At 40.9% G+C, this 26685-nt stretch overlaps 2 protein-coding genes across 2 annotated transcripts in view; one reads left to right on the plus strand and one right to left on the minus strand.

Annotated features, from left to right (window-relative positions):
* The window catches only part of arl15a (ADP-ribosylation factor-like 15a), a 139485-nt gene that overhangs the window by 107043 nt on the left and 5757 nt on the right, over nucleotides 1-26685 (minus strand). The gene's annotated exons all lie outside the window — the stretch shown is intronic.
* On the plus strand, nucleotides 1645-14620 carry snx18a (sorting nexin 18a). Its single transcript, XM_023269157.3, has 2 exons — nucleotides 1645-3522; nucleotides 13269-14620. Exons 1-2 carry the CDS (start codon nucleotides 1995-1997, stop codon nucleotides 13520-13522), a joined length of 1782 nt encoding a protein of 593 aa, XP_023124925.2. The 5' UTR covers nucleotides 1645-1994; the 3' UTR covers nucleotides 13523-14620.

Raw genomic sequence — 26685 nt, forward strand, 5'->3', positions numbered from 1 at the left:
GACTGACTTACATTCTTTTTCTAAATGTTTTTCATATTTGAGACATCAGACATTAGAGTGGATCAGCAGGTTAGGGTTAGGGGAGTGCTTGTGACAGCTTTTTAGACCTTGTGTGAGAAAATTTAATTTAAGTAGATTTTATAGGAAACCGAATTAAATAAATAATAAAATAGCGATCATAGCAATTGGACTCATGGCTTCAGTATTTTTAAAATGTAGAAATACCTAAGATCCTATGTTAAAACTCTCTTTATTACTTTAATTCTAGTATTTTCAGGGTTGTAGTTGCCATTAAGGTCATGGAAAATATTTAGTATTTTGGGAAATGACAAGCAAATGGTCACTTATAATTTGTGGTGGAAATCAGGTGTAAAAACAGTCTTCTCGGTTAATAATCAATGACTATATCAAAATCCATTGTGAATTTAAGGCCTCGGCTATACGTTGGACTGAGCTGCAGCTAGCACAAGCCGTAGTTAAAAGGAAATCATCACAAATAGTAAATATGATCAACAACAACAAAAAATTGAATAGTGCACCATATACTTATGCACTAACACTGTTTGCTTGAGTCAATGCAGGAATTTTTCTCTTAGATTTTACATTATGTTATTATATCACTTGTGTTCATCTTATTTTATTGACTTTCATTTGTCAATTTTCAACCTTGAAATATTTATTATAATTTTTAGTCTTGCAAGTTTTTATTTATTGCTTGTTTAATGTTGCTTTGCAGAGGTCTCTGGCTGCATGTTTGCATTAAAAGAGAAGCTTCAAGATCCTTCTTAATACTGATTTTAAAAAGTCTAATTTAAAGAAAAATATGTCAATACTTAAGAATAATTGTAACTGTATATAAAAAGTAAAGTTCTGCAGGTGAAAGTTTTTCTGGTGTATCCTGAACCACTTTTATCAGTTCATTAGTGCTGATGCATCAACATACAAGTATTATCTTAACACTGGATCTCGTCATGCTGGAGCTAAACGACTCCTTGTATTTAATAGGTCAATCATAGTTTTTAGATAATATTAATCTAAAAGTAACTAGTAGCCTAGCAGTGTGTGACTGACAAATTTAATGGAGAAAAAAAATCACAGTAGTTTGCCTTTTTAATGTAGGTAAAATAAATATTTTGAAGTAAAAATGGAAAGTAAATTACATGTATCTCAAATGTATAGATTCTCAGTGTTGTAAATTTGTGGCAGTTTTATTAGCCACAAAATTTACACGTGGGACTGATGACTTTAAAATCTGGAGTTTAATGAGTATGATGTCATGCTATATTTTGTATTGAATGGACTAAGTAGCAAGATCAACTATTCCATTCAGCTTCTGATCATCCTAGGCATATTTTACATGCTCAAATCAGAATGTTTTGATAGATTTGCTGTTGAAATCCAACAATATGGCACTTTAATGGAACATGTGGAAGACAAAAAGCTAACCATACGTTCATTATTTTAAAAGATAGGCATTGTATTTAAAATTTACAACTGTTCTTGAGCAATCTGTTTTGTTGCAGGTCATGACACGCTCAACAGGTCTGGAGCAGCCTAGTCGCAGCTCTGACAGGCGGTTTGATTTGTGTTGTCTGACTGGATTTTGCAGCGTGTCGTAGCTCCGCCCTCGATTATTCAGCCTGGCCGACGTGCGGTTGCTGCGCAGCGTGTGAAGACAGAAGCGTCCGACTGGGATCGGAGGGAGGCTGGAGGAGCTCAGATTAGAGTTGTTGTGGCAGAAAAAAAAACCACACCGTCAATCCAGGTCCACACGTTGCAGCCTCTGGACTGAAACCACCGCAGCTTCCTCTCGGCTCTGATCGAGACGCAGCGCTGCGCACAGAGGATCTCCCGAGCAGGATTTCCCCCACGCTGTTAGAAGTTTGTCCGCGCAGTTTCCAGGAGTAGTTTCGGGTGGGTTTGACAGAGCTAACCGCCTGCTACTCCCTCCTTGCATCCCGCTGTCCCGCTCCGGTGTCCAGTTGCGGGGAATCATGGCGCTCCGAGCCAGAGCGCTGTACGACTTCAACTCGGAGAACCCCGGAGAGGTGTCGGTGAAGGAGAACGAGATCCTAACTTTGTACAGCGAGCAGGACATCGAGGGCTGGTTCGAGGGGACGAACAGCAAAGGAGAGAGGGGACTGTTCCCCGCTTCCTACGTGGAGATCCTGCGGAGCGACGCCTCCTCCACGTTGAACAACAACAGCTGCAACACATCTGGGGACACTTACCCGGACTCCCGGTACGCCAACATCCCATCCGGAGGGTTTGACGGCTCCTATAAGCCCAAAATTGAGAACTTTTCTAAGCCAACTCCTCCTGGTTTCACCACTTTCTCAGCCCCACTACAGCAGCAGCAGCATCATCCCCAGCAGCAGCCTCACACCTACCAGCAGCCCAGTCCAGGCAGCGATGATGACTGGGATGATGACTGGGATGACAGTTCCACTGTGGCGGATGAGCCGGGCACTGTGGGAGGAAGGTACAATGACTTTGAAGGCAACGGGCCCTCCACGTACAGAGTGTCAACATCCTCAATGTCAAGAGGGAATGCACAGCAAGCAAAGAGCTCCGCTACGGTCAGCAGGAACCTGAACCGCTTCTCCACCTTTGTGAAGTCAGGAGGGGAAGCGTTTGTTCTCGGGGAGGCGTCTGGTTTCGTGAAAGATGGGGATAAGATCTGCGTGGTGATGGGTCAGTATGGTCCGGAGTGGCAGGAGAACCCGTACCCCTTCACCTGTACGATAGATGACCCCACTAAACAGACCAAGTTCAAAGGCATGAAGAGCTACATCTCCTATAAGCTGACTCCCACCCACACTCAGAACCAGGTGAACAGGAGGTACAAGCACTTTGACTGGCTCTACGCCCGACTGGTGGAGAAGTTCCCGGTCATCTCGGTGCCACATATCCCCGAGAAGCAGGCCACGGGGCGCTTCGAGGAGGACTTCATCTCCAAGAGGAGGAAAGGCCTCATCTGGTGGATGAACCACATGACCAGCCACCCGGTGCTGGCCAGGTGTGACGTCTTCCAGCACTTCCTCACCTGCAACAGCACTGACGAGAAGGCCTGGAAGCAGGGCAAGAGGAAGGCCGAGAAGGACGAGATGGTCGGAGCCAACTTCTTCCTCACCATCAGCACTCCAGCGGCTCCCCTCGACTTCCAGGAGGTGGAGAGCAAAATAGACGGGTTCAAGACTTTCACCAAACGGATGGACGACAGCACCTTGCAGCTCAACGCCACGGTCAATGAGTTCGCCCGGAAGCAGATCAGCGGCTTCAAGAAGGAGTATCAGAAAGTGGGGATGTCGTTTAAAGTCCTGAGCCAGGCGTTTGAGATGGACCAGCAGACGTATTCTGCAGGACTCAACCAGGCCATCTCCTTCACTGGGGACGCGTATGAAGCCATCGGGGAGTATTTTGCAGAGCAGCCCAGCAAGGACCTCGACCCAATCATGGATTTGTTAGCTCTTTACCAGGGACATCTGGCAAACTACCCAGACATCATCCATGTTCAGAAAGGTAAACTAGCAGCACTGTCATACACAATTTCTGCATTTGTCACTCACTGATATCTCATTTTGCCTCAGAAATGTTAAATCACATTTCTTCTAGACTTTTCAAACTCTCAGTATTGAATAACTGGACTGACAGCAAGATATAGACCTCATGAAGTGGCCCAAACTATTAACATAATATCTGAAAGATGCACATCAAATCTCAAATGTTTCATAATCTTAATTAGGGATAGACCGATTATCGGCCTGGCTGGTTATTGAGGCTGATATTTGCCATTTTTCAGATTATCGGTATTAACGTTTTTATTGGCCGATTATTGGTAAATTCAATGTGCTACTTCAGGTCTGATGCTGCCTCCTCTCTCTGTCGTCACTCTGTGGTCTCAGAAATGTTTCTCAAGCAGAGACTGAAAAAAACTGAACAAGAAACACAGCCTGTTGCCACAAACCAAGTTATTCACTCCTCTCACAGTGGCTAAGGCTACGCTAATGGTTAAGTTAGAAGGCAGCCACAAATTACCCCGAAACAGTCGGGAAGACAATAATTAATAGTGTTTTAAGATATGAACTTTAGTGGACAATAAAAGTGATGAAAGGTTAAGAAAACAAGAACAGAAAACTAATCAATCTCAGCTGATCCCACATAAACAGAGGAGAGTGTCCTCATTTAATCACTCCTATTTCTATTTTACATATACAGTCATAGTCACCCTTATTAATGAAGGAGTCTAGTTATGAATGACAGGTTCCTGCTATAACATGCTGTTAAAACATTACAACAAATGTGTTGAAAAAACACATATTTGGAACCGATTCCAAATATTTGTTTCTTCAGCACCAACAATCAGTATCGGTACTGGCCCTTAAAAAAACAATATTGGTCGATCATTGTTCTCAGTGTTCCAATCAGTTCAAAGGCACAAATAAACCAAAATCATACGGTGACTATAGGATCATACATGTTGCTTCTAGACATTACTTTCTACCACAAGCTTGGCTGAGGTCCGATCAACAGGTTTTAAAGTGAAGAACGAAGTGTGTTTGCTGGCTATAGTGAGGTAACAAGTCATTCATTTCAGGTTGTCATGCTCCTGTTAGAGCAGCAGGCTACAATACAGCCAGTGTCACCTTTGCAAAGCAAATAGGAAGAGTTTGCATTAGGAAACCAGTCCACACGCCACTGTTTGACTCACCTGCTGAAGCTGGTGCCACCCAGTTTGGTCTGTGTTTTAGTTTCCGTTTCTGGTGACGTACTGCTTATTAGTGGTACAGAGACAGTGCCCGGCCTGGTTGGTCGGTAATACTGACACAAGCCAAACTACGTGACTGAAACCTGCATTAATGAGGCTTTCTAGATTATCTGGATTGTTAGGCTGATCTAAGCCACCCTCCTACATGACCTCAACCCAGCCATTGTTTTCATTGTGTGTCAAAATGTCACTCATAAGGAGGCAACGCTGTTATGCAAAAGGCACAGTGTTGTGGAAGGGTTTAGAGAGACGCTGCCACTGCTGCTGCCGTATGTGAGAATGTTGCATCTGTCTTAAACATGCAGCTCAAACCACATCACTCCCGCTCTCTGAAGGCTTTCTTGTGCCAACATGTGCTCCTTTGTATTTTCAAACTGAGAATCCTACCTGAAACAGCGCCATGTAGGACACGCTATAGGACACGGGCCAGTATACACAAGATTAGAGGATGATGTGAACTAATCCTTCTCATCCTGTGCATTATTTCTGATTCGTGCTAAAATCACACTGAGTATAAAATAATCTTGTCATCTGCCAGTCAGAGGCCCCGGTTCTTCATTTATTAGATATATAATCAAAAAAATGAACTCTCAAACTTGCCAAATCGACTCGGTTTGAGCCACAACTCAAACTGTTTGCCTGCGGGTGTTTCGGTTTATCATCCGAGTCCCTGCAAACACTGGAGTCCTTTTTGCTCCACAATAGGACAAAACACGGCCCTGGAGAAACAGGACGAGGCTGTGTTTGGGCTGAAGCGGGACACAAACTTCCCAGTCAGCTCAAATCAAGTTTGCCACGTAGACCACACACACACACACACACACACACACACACACACACACACACACACACACACACACACACACACACACACACACACACACACACACACACCGACACACTCAGCCCAAATAAGGTGACACAGCCATTTACACAGTCGGGATATGATAAGAGATTTGGAAGACCTTGCTGCAGGCAAAATATTGAGAAAAGTGGTCCACACACCTACACAGCACCGGTAGGCTGGGAACAAAGCTGATGGAAAAGACAGGGCATGCAACAGATGAAAGGAGACCCACGCCTAGCATGTTCAATCCACTTTGATCTCATCTTGTTTTTAATGCACTGAGGCTGTTTAGTTCCTCATTTTTGTTTTGAATCCAGTTGAGCCAGTTTTTTTTCACTCGTGCATTCCTTTTACCCTTAATCATTATGCAAGTGAGGCATACTAATTCTTTTCTATTTATAGGAAAATCGTTAGACGAAAGTACACTCTCTCCTATCTGAAAGCATTTAGAATGTCAAATAGAAGTGACAAATTGAAGCCATTAACTTGTAAAGTTCCCTCATTCATGACACCTGAATGGCAGCTTGTCCCTCAGATTGCCTGAGTGTTTCCAGGAAGCGTTCAATGCAAATACATGCTGCAAAAGTACATGACATTTATGCTCTAAAGTCTATTTATGTCGTCCGCATGTCTTTTATAAACATAGACCACTTGGCATCTATTAATACTGCAGTGAAATGATTGTAATTAGAGAGGCAGGTACCTGAAAGAATAGGTGGTTTTAAATGCAGATAGCTTAAATTTAACTGATGTATCATTGTGCGAAGACAAAACTGCACCCCAGTTCCCCTTTTTTCCCTTTAACTGCATCTCAATCTTGCTTTTTCTCCATCCTGTCTGTTGCCACAAGTGGAGGAAAGGTCAAGAAGTGTGAGGTTTTTGCAGTCTTGTCCCGGTTGTTCACCTGCGGAGAAGCTCGGCCACATCCTTTGTTGTCTTAAACCAAAGTGTACATTTCCGCTGCAGGAGTGGTTACACAGAAACTCATTGTCAGCTGGGACTGAAAGAGTTCTCACCCCTGCATCGGGGTAGTAAAACTTTAAATCAACCAGACAGCGAAACGGTGAACTTGGAAGCTTTAAAAATGCATGTTGTTTGGTCATTATCGCCCCATTTAGGAGGATTTCTTTGACAGTCTTGTATTAATATCACAGTTGCTGTCTGTGTGCTTCTCAGTGTATTCAATAGCTGGATTTATTTTTAGGCATTTATGTCATTAGGACCACAGACACCAGGCCAGTTCTATTTGTCAAGTGACCGCTGAAACGTGAGCGTCCCCACAGAGGGACATCGACCATCAGCCCATCGATCTCCACCTCTACAGGGACCCCATTAGCCATTAGTGTGCAGCTCAGCAGGCACAATGCTAACTAATCTGACTTTGTTTGGACAAAAACATATTGAGCTTTACATCCTGTATTTTTGTCACAATCTGACGTTGAAGCCTTGACAGCGTTGGGGTATGATGTTTTCTTCTTATTTTAAGCTCTTGAGAAAGGAAAGGGAGGGGAAGAGTTTCACAAATACAATCCACAGACAGTGGTGAATGACTTTAGTCTAGCTGATTACCAAAGAAATTCAAATTTAAATGCTTCTATACAGCATGAATAAAGGGAGAGGAGTTAGACAAATAATTAAATGAAAACTTTACTGTATATGTTTAGGTCTGAATGTGATGAAGAAGTGAAAACACATTCATCTTGTTTTTTTCTGAGGTGACAGTCGCTTTTTCACAGAGCAAATATTGAAGCACTAATGCTGCTGAAGGTTCCTGTTCAAACAGTGTGATAGTAGTGATACTGCCTGCATTGCTTCCTACAGGAAAAACCTGTTGACTTTAGACCAGAGCATGACAATATACTTTAGTCTGCAGTCAACTGTAAGTTCTGTAGCTAAAATAATAGAGCACAACTCAGTTATATATTTGCAATTGTTGTTATTTAGTTGATTAAATAGTTCAGATATTTGCTTTTTATCTGGCTGATAAAATAGACAAGGAATGATCTCAATCCCATTTTCATGCTGTAGTTTACGGTTTAGTTTAATCAGGTTGCTTGCAAGCCTAGACTGCATACACAACACAAAGCCTGGAAGAGAGGAAAGTATGATAAAGCCAAGCTGCTGAATTAATCATTTATGGGCTCTCTTTCCCTTGTTAAATTTACCTATTCAGCACATCCCTTGGAGCAGTCTGATTTCGTCTGATCTCATCACAGTTTTATCACCACATGAAGTGATAACACAATGGCAGGCGAGTAGGGGAAAGCACCGATTTACAAGGATGTCAGGCTATTTGCAGAGTCAGCCTTTCAGCTGACACCTCCTCTGTGTGAACACACACACACACACACACACACACACACACACACACACACACACACACACACACACACACACACACACACACACACACACACACACGGCTACAGGCTGTTTAAACGTCCTCTAATGCACGAATGGATGACCGAGGTGCTGGACTGATGAGATGGGGATTGCCACTGGTTGTGCAGGTCACGGGCTCGCAGTAGCTCGGTGTTGTGTAACCAGGGATTACGTAAGAGCAGAAAGCGGCAGCCTGCAGTGAGCCCAGGAGGGCTGAGTGCCACCTCCATACACCGAGGGAGGACGTCCACACAGGAGATATACAGGAGCTGCTCTTCTTTAGGGTGTCAGTCTGCAGAATGCAGCAAACCTTATTCATTATCACTGGGTGTGTGCAGTAATAAGTAGCGCTAGAGCTTGAATGTCAGATTGTCATAAAGAAAATAGAATTATACATTTCAAATACACTGAGTAGCTGTAATACTGAAAGAGGCCAGAAGCAGAAGCGAGGCTCTTACAAGAAGACATCAGATGCAACATTGTGGTGAAATCTTGAGTTCACAGATGTCTTAGATCACAAATTCTTACAGATCATATGCTCACTTTATTGACAATGTTTCTTTCCTACAAATGTACTGTATTTGGTGCATGATGTTTTGGTTCTTTCAGTATTGTTGTTTTTCTAATTCAGGAGTTATTGACTCAAAAATCTGACTGAATCTCCAGAACAAAAGGTTTGAGAAGAGACGGTTTGAAATTAAATATTTTAAAGTGCACTTCTCTTTAAAATATTGAACTACTTTAAAAGTTTTTTGCTGTTTTGTTTAGCTTAACAGTAATGGTGGATGCAACGATAAGACATTGTCAGCAAAACTAATAATAGTCATTTGATTGTTTTATTCTTTTTATAACCAAAAATGAATTAACACAACTAATATTTCTGGGTTCCATCTTCTTCAATGGTGCAATTTGTTGCTTTTCTTGTCATATGTGACAGGAAACAAAATAGCATCAGGATTTTGGACTGTCGATTGAAAAAAAAAACTTGAAAGCTTCACTGATGATGGACAGTTTTCTATATTTTCTGACATTTCGTAGCATAAACAATCAATTAGTGGTGAACATAAAATATTTGCAGGACAAGACAAACTCAGTATCTTAATAATTCTCTTTTTGCAAACTGCCTGCTAAGCAGCAGCGGTGAAAATGATGTGGCTCTGCATGTTACAGTTTGCTGACACCACCATCTATGACTGTACTCCTGCCTTTTCTCATAAAGTCTCCATGGTAACAATTATTCCTCCTTAGTCCATTAGTGGGCTTTTAAAATGCAGGAAGCCAGAGACTTTAAGGTACAGCGAACACCTTTGGGATTTATATTTAAGTCTTTAGACAGCTGCGTTCCCGTCTGTCTTTTCAACACCTCATATCTGTCTCTCTTTTTGTCATATTCTGTTGTACATGACACTAATGTCCAAGATGTGGGTTAAACCACAGCTGAAGGAGCCAGAACTGTGTGGTTTTGGGGGGTTTTAACAGTGAAGAACTGTCTTTTTTTGCTGGGATTGTCAGCATATTTCTCTTTGCTCTAACATAAAACCTTACATGTTGAGTGCTGCGAAAGAAAACAACAGCTCATAAAGTCTTATGAACTTTAAGGGAAGTCAAAAATGTGATGGGTCAGGTCACTGTGATCTCACCAGGAAACAAGCAGGCTGAGTCAGAGTTTCAGCAAAGTGCCGATGACTCAGTTCACATAGTGACCAAAAAAACTCCCATGACACAGTCGATACAGGAAGCTTTTGCTGCCTGCCTTGAGGTCACAAATCTCACCTCCACACTCCACCCTGAGTGGATTACGCTGTCTGTCAGCTGGTCACGCCATGCAACATGTTTCACTTGCCTTGCTACACGATGTTTGAGCCATTTTGAACAATTACGACATGTCAGCGTCAACACCTGATAACATCACATGCACCTGTAGTATGTCAGTAGTTTCTGCATGTCAATGTATTGAGCAGAGCATTGTTTTGACAAAGATCTAGGACAGATCAAATGGGTTCATTACAAGTTTTGTTTAAAACTTTTCAGGACTATGATCATTTTCATGACTGGTTAATCTGCAAGTTATTTTCTTAATGGTTTGGTTTATAAAATGCCAGGAAATACTGCGAAATCCTCATCACAGATATCTTGTTTTGTCCAAAAAACAGAGACTAATGTAGCAGAAATGCATAGAATCAACAAGTCCTCACGAATATGAAACTAGTGAAACTAGTAAATCTTTGGGCATTTTTAATGAAATCTTTGTTAAGAGGACACACAGTTCATTTAAATAAAATAACAATTTCAAACTACCTCTCTTTGATGTACTCATGCGATTTTAAATTGGACAAGAACAGATTCTAAGAAACACTAAGAGCTGATGTAACCACATGCACATTAGCCTCCATGCTACCGCTCTAACCAGTGTGTCTCCGTCCTCTTTAATTCCAGCTGTGACACTTTAAGCAGTAAGTTCAGATGGAGCATCACATCCTGCCAGCTCCTCTTGCTTTACAACCTACAACTTATTGCTCATGACATTTTTTTTCTTCAGTCGGTCAGAAAATGTCAGCGGTTTGATAAGTCATGGTCCGTGAGCTCCCAATGTCATGACCCTGCCTTCTGCTCACATCAAAACATCTGTCTGGAAAGTTAGAAGCTAATTTCTTTGGTTTGGCACCAGAATGACTGAAGGCTTATTCTGCTGCAAGCAAAAGGAAGCAGCACTGACAGTTGATACTTGTGAAAATGGGAGGTTGCAAACCATCATGTCTCTCCTCCTCCGTCACCACAGTGTCCACCACAATGACGGCAGCAAGTAGCTCTGGCTGGCAGTGAGAAAGCTCAGAGCAAACTCTACTGATGCTCTCAGTGTGAAGTAAAAGTGCCGTTTGACTATTTCACTTAAATTCACCTGTAGAGTTGCTGCACCTGAACGTAAATGTAGAGATCAAAGTCTCATCCAACAGCTGAACACAAAAAGTGGTTGAAATTCATGAGTAACCACAACAGAATGGAAACCTTTGTAGTTGTGCTATAATAAAATAATGTGAATGAAAAGTCTTAATGCATAACACTAGAATTGACTATTTGTTAAGCTAGTTACTGTGACTGTAACTGTCCATCTCACTTTACATTCACCGCACATGCGTAGTTGATAATTTGTTGATTTGTCCTAGAAATAAATTTTTTGTCCCTCATTTCCAGCAGAGTTACAGGCTTCTTAGTTCTAGATGGTCGCCACAGTTTTGCCAGACAAAATGGCATTTGTCACTAAGAGATTTGATCAATTATAGCTTGTAGGGGTCAACTAATTACTCGTGTCTTCAATTATCAGATCTAGTCATTAGCTTTTTTTTCTAACAATATTATTTTTTTTCCCAGAAAAAGAAATGTTTTAAAATATGCACTACTTCAGCTCAGATGCAGCTGCTTCGCTCTATCCATGGCCCCTTTGAATGGCCTGTCAACACAGAAGAATAAATGTTGAAAAAATGTCTTTTAATCGTGACCTGCTTTCAACTGAGAACCCTGTAAAAGAGGACTAAAATGTGCTTTTGGTGATTAGACACATGATTTGTGCTAAAAATAAATAAATAAAAAACTGGAGATAAAGCTGCAAGCCTCAGGGAAAAGGGTACTAACTCCATCCACCAGTTCAGTGATATGGAAAAGTGTGGATAAGGCTCTTATTTTGTAATCCTGTTTTGCTGTTAAGTGTTTGAAGAAGCATTGCAAATATTTGATTTCTGCTTTGTTGTTAGGTTTTTAACATACCGGATTTAGGTTCACACACACAATGTCTGTAGGTTAATGTTGCTAACATATGGGTCAGTGATTGTCGTAGTAAAACTGCTCAGTGCACTCTGAAAAGCTAATATCTTACTAGCGGAGCCTGACTGATGCTGCATTTCTGCGGCCAATGCTGATACCAATTTTTAGAGCGTAACCAAAAAAACAGGGAAAACAGGGTCATTTTAATTAACTTCCCAGCAATGTATTTGGATCACTGTTATGATCAAAGTAACACACTGTGATGACACCACTCGACTGCATCACTGTCTGCTCAGCTGTGATATATACTCTGCTGCATGTGCTGCAGACAGTGCTTGTACACAAGTATGGAGTCGGAGTCGCGTTGATTGGCAAACTTTCGGATGACACAGTTTCTTAATTACGCCAAATGTCTTTTTCTACATGTGTTCTGTACCACAAAGCAAATATAGAAATAAATGATACTGATATATCTGTGACAGACCAATATCATCTGATACTATCAACCAAATGATGTACTATGTCTGACTTTTTTCCACATAACCTATAACTGCTCAGTATATAGTTAACCAGTGAAATACTTCTTGTCGTCGGTAATAATACCAAAGTCCTTACAGACAAGTCTCACTACTCAGCAGCCATCTGTTTCACGCCACCCAGGCAGTTATTTTGGGCTCACAAGACCAGGTCTCTATCTCGTTGAATATAAACATGGGACATAAAAGCTGCATGTCAAGAATGACCTGTCAAAAGTTTCAAATCTTCCGTGAAAAGTATAAAAAATATTTTTTTTCCCCACAGGTTATAACTCTGGTATGCAAGTACATAGTGTGACGACACCTTACTTGTATCAGTGCAGCAACATGTTTGACTGTATTTTTGCAAAGCAGACATTATGAAGTTTTCACATATATTTAGGATTGTTTATGATGTCTCTGGTTATACTCAGCGTACTACAGTCAGCTTGTTAGACGGACATGCTAACCATAAAGTCCATTCATTATGCTTCTGCTCTTAGCGGTTAGCTCAGGTCAACTGCTTGACCATGATATGAGTATTAAAGAAGAGCTATGTCTTACAAAACAAATGTGTTCACATTTGGTTGGCACTTTGCCCATGTTAATATTATGTCCTCAAAATTGCCTTCAACCTCAGTAGTTGACATCAAACTGGCAGAAAAATTCCCTTAAATGGCTGGAATAGACTTTGAAGTGACATAATGTAGCAGCTATTTTTAGCGCCTAGGCCCTCACATTCTCCAACTATAGATACAGATGTGGCTCTGCATGGTTCCCAGGGAGTTTGGAACAAACTGGTCTAACACAGGAACCGCTATTTTAGCCAGTTTCATAAGTTTAAAGGTTACATTTAAGGAAATACCATCTCATGTCTTTAAAAATGGGACATCCTTGAGGTTTGTTTTGCAGTTTTGGTGAGATTAATGGTGTGTTGTGTATAAATTTGATCAAGAAAGCAAATCTGAATTCCTGCTTTTTCTCCCCCCTCAAACAGGAGCTCTGACAAAGGTAAAAGAGAGCCAAAAGCATGTGGAAGAGGGCAAGATGGACCGGGCGCAGGCGGAAGGCATCAACGACCGCTGCAACATCATCTCCTGCGCCACGCTGGCTGAGATCCAGCATTTCCACCAGATCCGTGTGCGAGACTTCAAGGCTCAGATGCAGCACTACCTGCAGCAGCAGATTACCTTCTTTCAGAAAATCACAGGCAAACTAGAGGAGGCTCTGCAGAAATACGACAACGCGTAGCGGAGCTCTTGTTTCAGCCCATCGGGTTAGACCTTGGTGATGAATGGCCATGCGCCTCCCTCGGTCAGCCAGTGGCGTTTTGGCAAACAACAGCTGGCACCACACACTGCTGAACGCTGCTTATCCAGCAGGAGAGAAGTGTTCAAGGAGATTACGCTCCGGTAATAATGAAATTTCAACCAAATTAAGGTTTCCGTGTGTGTTGGCCGCATTCTTTGGGCACTGAATGTTCTTCTTTAAGAGAGGACGTTGATGAAGTCAGGCCAAGGTCTAATTTATTGGAATCAACAACAACAAGGTGCACCGCTTGGTCCGGTGTATGAATGAATTCAATCTAATCAATGTTCCAACCTGCAGAGAGTGAACCTTGTATTCCCTGCTGCCTACACATCTGGTGCAAGATTTTCTATATCAAGTGTTTTTCGCCTTACAACACTGTTTTTAACTGACTGTTGGAGTGACGACGCTCTCGTGGCCAACACACTGCCTTCTGGAAACACCTGAACACTCAATCCCGGTATATTTCTTCTTGAGAGAACAGGACGAAATGTTTACAGTCTCCTCACTGAGCAGCCACTGTCACCACTGTCTCGCTGTGCCTTCTGATTGCATCTCTCTGGTAATTTTTTGTTACTAAAATGCTTTATATACTGTTTATGTAGAAGTATATTGTATTTGTTTTTACTGAGCTACAAGAAAAGGATCTCTTTGAAAGAGGGCAGCGTGTTTTATGGGAAAAGATAGAAAATGCTGTTTTAATCCCAGTGAGACAACATCTGGACCACAAATTACCTGCTTTGACAATTACAGCAAACACTGATGCAGATTGAAGCATGCAGAATTTAAACAGGGACACTTCCAATGTGGGATAACCTGACTTTGTGTCCACAATAAGTGTTGGTTTCAGGCTTAGTTTTCAGAGGCAGGCTGTTAGAAGGGAGAGTGTTCCTCGCCTGTTTTAATACTGCAATCCTTTTCATAGCACACTTGTAGACAGTTGGGTTCTACTGATGTTTTTAACGTTTGTGACGCCGGTTGTGTCATGGAGAGATTAATGTAGAAGCAGAGATGCAAAATAAATTTCCTCATTAAGAGAAATGCGTTGGTTCCTCCTGTGTGATTTGTCAAGCATTCTTGATTGAACTAAGTATGTCTGATTATTTTAACCCACAACACGAGCCTAAAAGCCAGAAGATAATTGTTGATGTGATGACAGGTTAATTTGCCTTTTAAAGTGCCTCAGACACACAAGTCAGACGAAAAGAATTTACACAACCAATGTGATGCAGCCACCTCTCTGCTTTATGAGGCCAAAAAGGCACAGGGAGCAAACTGTACAGCTCTGCAGGTTTCCTTGGCTTCTTCCCCTAGAGGACTGATGTGTCGTGTCTGTGTTTTATGCTAAGCTCACGTTCAGCTCGCAGATCTGCTGACAGCACAGAGCCCGGCCGGCCATCTGGGACATCTGGCCGCCGTTAGACGTGTCAGAGTGGATGACAGTGAACATGGAGAGAACAGGAAAAGGTCAAAAAACAGCTGGGAGGGTTTTTCATTAACTATCAACACCACTGCTTCTATCCAACAAAACAAGGGGGGCTGATTGGAGATTTTGTCCTTGTTAGAAATGCTCCCTGTACACTTTGTTTACAAGCTTAAGGTGAATATACTTGGAGGCACTGTGTTTTGTTGCCTGACAAGAATTAAGTTTGACAGATGTGATGCTGAGCAGAAAATAACAGATGTTTTGTCACCGCTGGAGGTCACAGCAGCAGGTTCTTTAAACGTGTGTTTGTGTTAATTATATCTATTCCCACTAGCAGATTATCTAGTAAGACCTCCCCTTCTCTGCTCTGTCCTTTTCTGCCAAACCAGAACAGAGAAATTTACGGAAGTACGCATAGATTATAGATCTGTAAATGCTCCTGCTGAGACATTCTGAAATGGTGTTGATTAATTGTACAAAAATTATACTCAGTACTATCACAAAATCTACAAAGACTCACCTCAAAAGCTTTGTTATGTGTCGTTAATTAAACCGTTTCCCAAGAGAGGGGCATTTTAATTACAAAAAGACGAGCAGCTGTGTCACTGCTCTTTGGCACAATGGTAATATGAGCTAAATACTCATAGAAATGTAACAATGGCACATGATGGCAAAGCTAACATGCAAAAATGCTACCAATGTGATATTGTAAACATAAATATAAACTCTATAAATTTGCAAATTGACACTAAAGACAAAGTAACTGAGATGATTATTGACGGTTTATAGAGTTTTTAAAAAATGTATAATGGTTCTGAGTGACAAATTAAAGGACCACCAGAGCTTCATGTGAGTTTAGTCATGAATGTCTGTATCAGATTTCATGGCATCCATCCAACAGATGGATGACAGATAAAACCACAAAAGTTATCCGTCATGGTGGCACTAGAACAAGAGAGTGGAACGCATCATCTAGGTCCTAGATGATGACACTAGGTCGTAGATTCTAGGAACACTGAGTACCATGCACAAAATGTTCTGCCAGTTCATCAGATAGGTGTTGAGATGGGTCAATATATGACTGAGGGACTTTTGAAGTCCATGGGATGTATCTTGCATAAATTTTTTGTTCATTATGATCATGGCTTTACAAATTCCATAAATATTTATTATGGAAACAATCACTTATTAATAAAAAAAATGACTGGATGTCACTAAAATGTCAACTAAATAACCGTCCGAATTTAATAACAACCACCTTCTAATTTAGCTAAATAATAACAAACTGAGCTTATTCAAAAATAGTTTTGTGTTCTTTTTATTAGGTTGAGATAATCATGACAGATATTTCTTTTTTTTGGCAATATATCAAATTTTATATGGAAAATAACAAGTGAACATAAGTCAAGTGTGGATTTATTGCATGTCAAAAGTGTTGCTACAATATCTTGGCAGCAACTTTCAATTTTACTCATTTGTATATATAATATTTAGAAGAATCTTTCTCTAAAAATGCCATGTGGTGTTTGGTTAGAATAAAAGAAATGTTGATTTTAGGCCTGAAAACAGCAAAAATGTCAACTGTGTTACAAAAAAGTCACGCAATTATATATTGACCCAGATATTTCCCTGGAAGTAGCTACAAACATAGACATGTTGGTGGTGTTACTTGAAAAGTTTGGGGATCATCACAACATTTACCCTCTGAGCACTGAATATCTCAACCAACTTTCATGGCAATATATGCAGAACACTAGTGTTCAATGATAGTGCATCACTGAGGAATTTCTACAAGTTCAGTTCCAATTTCTAACCATTTTTCACTGTGATGTTACATTTATTCCATCACAAATAGAAACAAACCAAATATTCATTCAAATTAATAGCTAAGGTGAAACTAATATTTGACAGGTGCTCTCAAAAGCTTCCCAAATCATCATTCACAGCCCTTATACACTAGTTTTGATCCATTTATGGCTGGAATGTTATCATAAGCCCCCATATTATTTCAGCTTAACATTACAACTGGACAACAAAATGAAGGCAGAAGCAAAGAATAACTGCAGCTTTTGCAGAACGTGCATTTAGAGCTGAAAGTAGCAGCTGATGCAATGTTGCATCATCATCTAAGTGCGTCAATCTCATTTGATGCAATCTGTAAGAAATATTGTGATGTGCTTTAGTTATTTGGATCACAATTCGTATTTTAAGGGGCGATGCACTTTCTTTAAACATCAGTGTGGCTGTTTGACCAATTCAGTACAGATATCGTGAATATGGTGCTAAAGGGAAAGTAATGCAGTGATTTCACCCTCTGAGCTTCACAAATGTCTGCTGAATTTCAGGGCGATGCATCCAATGAGACATTGAGTCTAAGGAGGGGGACTGCCATCTGTAAAGCCACACCACCAGCATAGCTAATATTATCATTTCTTGTTCCCACTATCTCCTTTGTGCTAGTAAATTTTTCTATTTCTGGTTTCTACACAAACTGGACAAGATGCACTCAGCCTTTAGCAAAATGCTCCTTCAGGCCATTGGTCATTGCTGCCAACGCCTGAGGAAATGGGTGCTCCTGTTTTCATATTCCTGCTCTTCTTGGCCTCATGCTTTGGCTGTTTTCAATTTGTAAAACTGATAATTGTTACATTTATATACCTAACAAAGAATTAGAGCATTTTTTCCACACATGGAATTAGATCCACATCACAGCATTGTTTTTATTCTGCAAGAGTGTGTCATTGTCTAATTCCAGAGTGCAAATGTTTCGACTAAGGTCATCATCTTAATTGCACTACGGTTATTTTAAGAAGGGGGATCTTGCTCACCACAGTCTAGCATGCAGGAAACAACAACTCGGATTTTTCATGAGACAGAACAGTGTCAGGGGCGGGCTGCATTCCACGGATGCAAACATCGAGTGTGTGAAACCAACGACCACAACAGCAGCACCGGAAAGACTTCCCAGGCGGTTGTTGTTGTTGTTGTTGTTGTGGGGGGGGGGGTCACGATAGCAGAGCGTGACACAAGCGTAGTTGCTGATGAGAGCAAAACAGGGAGGCTTTCTGCAGGATGTGTTCTGGGACAATTTGGAAACGGAGGAGCGGTGGAGTTTTCGGCGCAAATAAGAAACATCACATGTCCAAAATAAGTTATCAGTGCTCCTCTGAGACTCGGCTCTCTTCCTTTTTGGACTCGCAGTGCTGCTGTGGAATTCACCGAATGTAACCCAAAAACATTTTGTACCTTTTGCAGTCAGTGTGGCGACGAAGCTGCACTGAACTCACTCACAGCTGGTCACACAATGCACTCACACAGGGATAAAGGTCAAAATTATACTAAATTAATTACGTTTTTTTTATTTTCTTATGTGCTTTGTTTTGTTTTCATTAGACATTTCCCCTCATCAGGGTTTGTTTCAATAGTTGGCACTAAAAAGCAGAACAGTAGCTGAGTGAACAGGGTTTCTCCCTCTAATGAGCTGGCACAGATGCTTCATTTGACCACATTGCTTTCATTAGGAGTGAATCACTGTCTCGAGATCCTTGTGTAGATTAATCCCAATTCTTGCTGCACTCTGGACCTCTGATTAATCAGAAAAGCTAAGAAACAGGCACAAAAAGCTCTAAAAGTTCAGGTTTATGACAGACACAACTTAGTCACCTTCTAAATCAGTCATCTCTTTAGGACGTTGGCCTCTGTACAAAGTTTCACATCTGCTGTTACACACTCAACTCACCACCTCACTCTTGAGAGCTCTTAAACCCCACTGACATAATTTCACACTCAACAGCATTCTGAGTTTGACCCTGACTTCCCCTCATTGCTTAGCTGATTAAAGCCTTCCAAATGTTACACCATAATGGCAGGAAATGCCACGAGGAAAACCGCAATGACTTCTGCCCATATTTCTTTCTGTAATATTCCTGTATTAAAAGAGGAAGTGCAAAACCAAACACAGGATTTCTGTCAAAAGGAAACGGTTTGTTTTAGAAGGCAGAACCACAATTCAAGGTGAGAAAACAGAACATGCTGTTCTTGTGTGTTGAAACAGATTTTGTGTGGTTGCACCAGTGGCAGAAAACCTAATGGTTCTGCAGCTTAAATGTGGATTTGGAGTTTTACAGTTCAGCTGTTGTTCCATCACATCACAGTAACGTTTGACTTCATGGCAGGAATCCGCCAGGAACAAGTTCTTGCTTTGCAAAAGCTGAGCAATGTTCATTTGTTTGTCAAAGGCAAAAATAAATCTGAAATTGAATTAGATCACATTGTCTAGTCTTGGTTCTGCTCTGGACCAAACCTTCAGTATGTGTTGTTCTAAAGTTTTTAGTCAGATTAGGATACCTGTGATCCAAAAAAAAATCTGATAATCCTGATTCCAATATAGGAGGGGATTTAGAGTGGATTTCAGGAATAAAATAGAGGAAAACTTTCAAATTGGTCACACTTAAAAGTAATTCTGAAGACTTGTCACCAGCACTTAATTAAATGCATGAATGCAACATCAAAATTTTGTATCTTAGTTTAGATAAACCTTTGAAGTTGCAGACATCGTTTTGATGTGCTGTTGACATAACATTTCTGATAATCACACCAACTTAATATTGTATGTAATTTAAACTCAATTTTTTGAATTCAGGATTTCAAATCGCTTAAAACATCGTTATGCTACTAATTAATAAGCAACTGCAAATCTAAATATTATTTATGGTAGAGGAAGGGCTAGTTCATATATATCTGGGAATCTTTAAAAGTTTATATCTGCATCTATCTAAGATAGATTACATGTCTCTGGGTAGGAAAACATGAGACATTCAAATCTGGATCATTCCACTTTAAATTTTTGAACAACTGGGCCCAGATGGAAATATTTGGCTTGCTATCAGCTAAATGCCAAACTAACTTTGTCTGTCTGCTGTTTGGTACTGAACACACTGTGAGAATCCAAGGTAGAAAAACAGAAAAGGCGGCAGCTGGAAAACTAAAACAAAACAATGGACTAAAAAGATACTAGAATGTTCTATAGATCTGAAGAGGATTAGGGAGATTAGTGATAATGCTGTGTGTTTTAATCACTACAAACAACCCAGCACTGATCGCATGAGATTCATTGTTAACGTAAGATGTGAATTATAGCCACTTTAATGCACAGTCACGCATCGACCTTCTCATTTCCTTTGAAGAAAGACATGAACTAAAAATCTAGAAAAGGCACCTGCACATTTAAAACTGACTGAGGCCGCATATTATAGTGCTGATTCAGGCCTAATTCAGGCTTTGGAGTGTGGAACAGTGAATCTTACATGCATGTCACATCAAATGACTCAACAACATGCAGTTATGTGTGCAGTTGCTCAGACAGATACAATCAGCAGCCCCCTCCTTCCACTTTGTCTGAACAGGTAGAGCAGAAATTTCCAAGTGTTGTTTTGTTCTTCTATTATTTTTTTGAGTTCATGCTTTTGGAATGTGAGGAGTTGGCCTGTACTCAGCATATTCCTGCTGGAGGGGGGGATTCTGGCTGGATCTGTTTTCAATTACAGCCCGGTCTTTGATCCAACACTGAGGCTGAGTGGAGACCCTGTCAGGACACAGCTGACACCCTCAGGTGCAGAGGGGATGTTAAGCACCGAGGCCCTGGATTGAACAGATTCTCTGTCTCTGGGGAGAAAACACAGAACCGCTCCACCCAACGCTGGCTTCACATTACAGTCCCAGCGGTGCAATCCTTTCTATGAAAAACACTGATGTGTGTGTGTGAGGCAGCATGTGTTACGTCCTCCCAGCCACCTCCTGAGATTCGTTTTAAGTTCGTCCCCCGAGAATTTTCATTAAAGTTTCCCTTTTTCTTCACACTAATTAGGGCTGATAATCTTCATGCACAGGTGAGATATTTCACCCCAAAATGCATGTATAAGAAACCTTTCACGTGATTCAATGCTACGTCCTCACAGGTGTGGAAAATTACAGCTTCATCTGTGCCTGTCACATGAGACCTGTGTTCATGTAAGTGGAAAGTTAGGTCAGTGTGGTTATCTGCTGACGGATGAACGCTTGCTGGTAGTCAGCAGTGTGAGGTCAAACGTGTTCCTGTCTTTTCAAACACAGATTGCATCAATGTTGCTCGCTTAGCACGACACATGCCTGAAATATTTACACTCTGACATGTTTTAGGGGAAACTGAAATCACCTGACTGTTAAAAAGGCAGTTTAAAAAGGTATGGTATGTACTATTGTGTGGAGCATTCATTATGTATGTGGTCAAACAAGCACTTGTGTCACACTCAGAGTCACACTGCTCACCACTTTCCTTCAACCCAGTGAAAGTCAGTGGAGTCAGCCTGACCTATTTTCTTCATGGTTATGTTTGTTTGGTTTAGATTAGGTTACATTAACTTAGATTTGGAGTCTCCATCCACCTGGTGAGTAGTTCTAATATTCCCTTTCCTTTAACTCTGAATTTTGGTCTCCACTAGTGGTGTGCGATACTGCAAGATTTGGTATCGATTCCACACAAAGTAAAGACAGGGCCAGTATTGCCGATATCGATACCAATGCTCCAGACTGACTTTTTCAGTGGTTGGTAGGTTTAGAACAAAGGTTAGGTCCTGCATATGGTCCAGATCTGGAATGAAAATGGGGCTGTGAATGCTCACAGGGTCTGAGAATCAGACTAATTCCTGGGTAGATTTTCTGTGGGTCAGGCAAGGAAGAATCTGGGTTGCCGGTGAAATCCCAAGGTGAGGGATAACCTCCATAAACAGTGTTTATTTTTGACAGCTTGGTCGATATTTGTGCAATACTTCAGTCACTGAAATAGGAGATGCTCTTTAAAGATGCATTTTTACATACATTTTTTGTGCAGAGTTACTTTTGTAATGTTGAATATGATCTTTGAATTTGAATCCAAATAGAGGTTAAGATTTAGGGCAAAAATCAGGAACAAAATATAATAAAACTCTAAAATTGGTCATCACCATTTAAATAAAAGCAAGATTGCAAGATAAAAATTCAAATATCTTGATTCAGATGAACTTTTAAAGTTATAAAAATTGACTTAATGTGTTGTGTTGATATTGTTAGTAATTGCACCAACCTATATAACAAAATGATCATTGTTTTATATTTATTATGCCATGAATTAATAGAAAACAGCTAAATAGCAACTAAACAGCCCATTGTTTTGCCATTTATTCCACTTAAATGAAGAGATAAGGTTTGTTCTGTGTTATTTTGCTCTGGTGCAGTGGCCTTACAATCACATTTTGGTTTTGCAGGAAGCGTGAGCAGACAAACATGTGGGCCTGGTCAGCAGCTCCCATGAGATCATCCACTGACCTCAGCACAGCAGCACCCTGCCCACTCACCGGCGACGAGGCCGCTGGTGCTGGAAAAGGCTCAGACGTGCTACACCCAGCTTATAAAACATTATTTCAGGCTAAAATCACATTCTTTGTGTCTACAGTTCTGGCACTGGGCTAAATCTAGTTAGAAAAGAACACACTACATGACAGATTCTGTAGGTGGTTATGGTTTGAGACAGCAGGAGAGACAAAAAAAAGACGTCATCTTTGGGTTTGTATGGTACCGGTGTGATGAACTCAACATCCTGCCGCAGTCACACCCACCATCAGTGTTACTGGGAAATGTCCCGAACTGATCTCTGTCTGCTAAAAAGACTTAAAACCACTCCAGCTTGTCTCAATTATTTTCTGAAGTGCTTTCCTGTTGGAGTTACAGCTACTAATAAAGACAGACTTCCATGGCCTTTTCATAGTCCTCAGAGGGTGGATCCAGGCTTTGGTGACCTCTCTGACCTTTCCTCCATTGCTATTAACAGCCCACAATTTTCTGTTGCATAAAATAAATATCCAAATTTAATGGGCAGATTTCTGTTACCTTTAAACATTTTCCACACTAATACAGATTTTACAGCATTTTTTAAAAATTATTATTTTTTATTTTACCAGGCAAAATCAGTTGAGAACAATTTCTCATTTACAAAGATGACCTGGCAAGAGGCCCCAGCACGAAGAAAGATAAATAAACAATACATATACAAAAAAGGACATGCAAGTGTTTAAACAGAGATTAAAAACACCCTAAATTAAATTAATTTTCTCATATTTAAGGTATTGTTAGTGTAAACAGGACTGGCATACTTGTTAGAGAGTTTGTAGTTATGTATGTGTTCTCATGAGATATTTTGTAAAATGATGTTCATGTGGAGAGCTTTTTAATTTTTTAAATGGTTGGCTGAGATATCTGTCAAGAAAAGTACCCATATTAGTGCGTACAAGGCCTTTGATAGCATGTTCCCCTGTTGAACCTTCACTACTCTAAACACTCACTGAGCCTCTTGCACCTCCTTCTTGTACAATGAATTTTACAAGAGAAGATGAATAAAATTATTTGGTCAACAGCAACAATGAAATAACTGCCTACTCTGGTATTTACGGTATTCTTAATGTAAGCTAGCCTGGCATACTTGTTAGAACATTTGTAGTTATTTTGTGTTCACGTGACATATTTTGTAAAACAATGTCCGCGTAGAAAGATTTTTTACATTTTTAACTGGAATGATATCTGTTGAGAATAATCTTTGTATTAGTGCAGACAAGGCCTTAGGTAGCAGGTTCATGCTCTCCTGATGATGAACCTTTTCTGTTTTGAACACTTCCTCAGCTTCCCTCTTGCATGTCCCGCTGGTAAAATGAAAAATCTTATTCAAAAGACACTGCATAACCTAATGGACAAGGCTTGGACCACATGCAATTTGGTAAAACTACAAATTTACAGCCACATAAAAGGTAAGAACTTCTAATAACAGAAAAATTATCCATTTCTTGTCTGTTTTTTTTTTTTTTTGCAACAGCAGCATTTGGATAGTATTGATTGATCGTGGCAACCTCTGTGGACCACCAGAAGGGCTCTAGTCTTGGATAAAAACTAAAATACTAGTAAAGCTTTGACCTTTAGAGATGTAAACTCGCTTTCAATCCGTGCCAGTGCATCCTGGGAATTGGTGTAATTTTCTGTTAGTTCAAGGAAACAGCAGAGGACGCGCTGTGTGTCCTGTACCTGGCAGACTGTTCAGGAATGTGGGAGCACTCGGCATTCTTTAGCCCCGGTTTTGTTTTTATAGCCCTCACACAGGAAGCTCACTCCGGTGGGGCCTCATTCATGTTGTCTGAAAAACGCTGACTGCCCTCCTCCCACCCCCACCTCTCTGGCTGCTCTCCAAGATACACAACAGGCACACACACACACACACACACACACAACATGCAGTTTTTTTGCCGTTGTGGGCCGATATGCATTCTCCTCTCCCCCACCCCCATCAGAGAGTTTCATTTATAGCTCTAATTACAATAAACAAGCGAGAACAACCAGGGAAGAGGCCACTTCCCCCCCAACTCACACAATGATTTTCTCAGGGGTAGAGCCATTTTAATGTCTGTCAATCATTCATGCACTAACTTCTGTGTTGCCATGAGTATTTCCTTGTTTGAAGAAAAAAAAATCTCCAAGGTGACAGTTTGATTGGTCCAGACAGTCGTAAAATCAATTTTTTTTGGTCATGATTCCTGCATTAAAACAAGTCCAAAGTGTGTTTCCAAAAGGGAAAATTAAAACCGTGAGATACTGAGTGATATTTCAAAAGCTGCAACGCCTATTTGAATTATGTGCATAGATTTACACAAGATCACGGCTTTTTTGTGTAAGCTGAATTTTCAAAAGTAGCTCAAACCCACAGGATCCTGTGTTTTTGTTACGACAGAACGAGAAGACAGGAACAGGATGTCTGCACTCTCATTTGGTTTGTACAGTTTAACCTTAAAAAGTGACTTCAAGGAAGGTGAGACCGGTGTAATGTAGCTTATTTCAAAGTTTTTTCTGTGCATGTGACTTTACTCATCTCATGCAACACGTAGTAAAGCACACGCTCTATCTTTCCCACACAAAACACTGCAGTGCTTATCAGCTCACCGCCCTCTTTGTCCACATCCACCCACAGGCATGATTCCACCACAGTCATCAAATACACCAGCTCACATGGACCACTGGTGGTGTGACCTCTCTTAAAGTTAACACACGCTTTCCGTTGTCTGTGGATGAATTGTATTTGTAATGTGACGATCACAAACACATCTGGGGCCTGACTGAGACCTCTGTTGTCTTCATGAGGGAGGTGAAGCTGCACTGTTTGAAGGACAGATGCTATTCGAAGTTTGCATTTGTTGTTTTCATCCAGATCAGACCTCTGAACACGAGTCTGCCCTTCAGCTGAAATATTCACTCTGCATTTCTCTTCATCATTCATTGACACTCCTTTTGTTTTTCAATAAAACACAAATTACTGCTGCACTTTGATCGCGTTTGCTACGGCTCATCCAGATTTCCACAGCACTTTCCACTGTGTGTTTTCACTGTTCGAAGCTCCCACATCACCAGTGAGTTACAGATAATCCAGATCAATGTCTAAATGTGTCAATATTCCTATCGCATCACATCATCCCTCTGATGTTCTTCTCCGATCAAAAACACAATGTCATGCTGAGAATATGCTTTGTGTGGAACTCTACGAGGCTTCAGGGAGAATCACAACATCAGGCCAAACATCTGGAGCATGACGTCTGTCCATGATCCTACTGTGGATGAATTTATCGACTGGATTTGACAGGGAGTCGCCAAATCAATGGACAGTGGAGCACGTGGGAGTTGAACACACGTGTTTGGGTGTCGGTGTGTCATATGGTGATATAATTGAGAGGTTGCTCATATTAGATTAGACAGGAACACCACATACTCCTATGATGAATGAAATCAGATTAGATGTCAGAACCACTAAGACCAAATTTTTGCCCTGACTTTGCTGCAGAAAAGTTTGAAGTCAGATGGCCTGAAGGAAAAAGCTCCTCTTCATCCTGTCTGTATGTTAGCCCTCAGGCAGCTGTTTCACCTCCTGCTAGGACTCTTTTTGGGCTTTAATCTGCATGTTTGAGAGGATGCTTCTGATAGTTTGATTGGTCAAATAATCCTGTTTGATAGTACTTCCCATCCAGGTAGTGATGCTCACAGACAGGATTCTCTCATTAATGCAGGTTTAGAAGTTCCTGAGCACTCTGGGGGAAAGCTTGAAGTTTCTTAAGTACCTGATGTGGTAAAGATGCTGACATGCTTTCTTCACCACAGTATTGATGTGACAGGACCATGACAAGTCCTGAGTGATGTGGATGCAGAGATATTTGAACCTATTCACCCTCTACGTCTGTGCTCTATTGATCCTGAGTGGGTGGTAGTCCTTCTGCGGCTTCCTGCCAAAGTCCACAATCAGTTCTTTAGATTTACTGTCATTCAGCATGAAGCTTTTCTCCTACTCTTCGTTCTCCAGGTGGGCAATCTCCAGCAGGTACATTTTCTCATTAGTAGCAGTCGAGATAAGGCCCACAATTTGGTGGATATTAGAGGCAAAATAAACCGCAACTTAACCCATACATCCACCCAAAGACATGTTGGTGGGTTTGGAAGGCAGACGGAGCCAGAAACTTGGAAAAAAGAAATAACTGTGAAATTTTAAAGGTCCATGAACCTATTATGTTACGCGAAAATTAACCCTCATCAGTACACCTGGGGTCCGCACGGACCCCCAGGTGTATATAACTTGTCATATTTT

The sequence above is a fragment of the Amphiprion ocellaris genome, chromosome 6 (genome assembly GCF_022539595.1).
Source record: "Amphiprion ocellaris isolate individual 3 ecotype Okinawa chromosome 6, ASM2253959v1, whole genome shotgun sequence".
Taxonomy (NCBI): Eukaryota; Metazoa; Chordata; class Actinopteri; family Pomacentridae; genus Amphiprion; species Amphiprion ocellaris.

Excerpts from the sequence above, each read along its gene's own strand:
- snx18a (XM_023269157.3), top strand. The coding sequence starts at position 1,995 with ATGGCGCTCCGAGCCAGAGCGCTGTACGACTTCAACTCGGAGAACCCC. Across the intron at positions 3,523-13,268 it reads CATCATCCATGTTCAGAAAG|GAGCTCTGACAAAGGTAAAA; the intron begins GTAAACTAGCAG and ends CCCCTCAAACAG.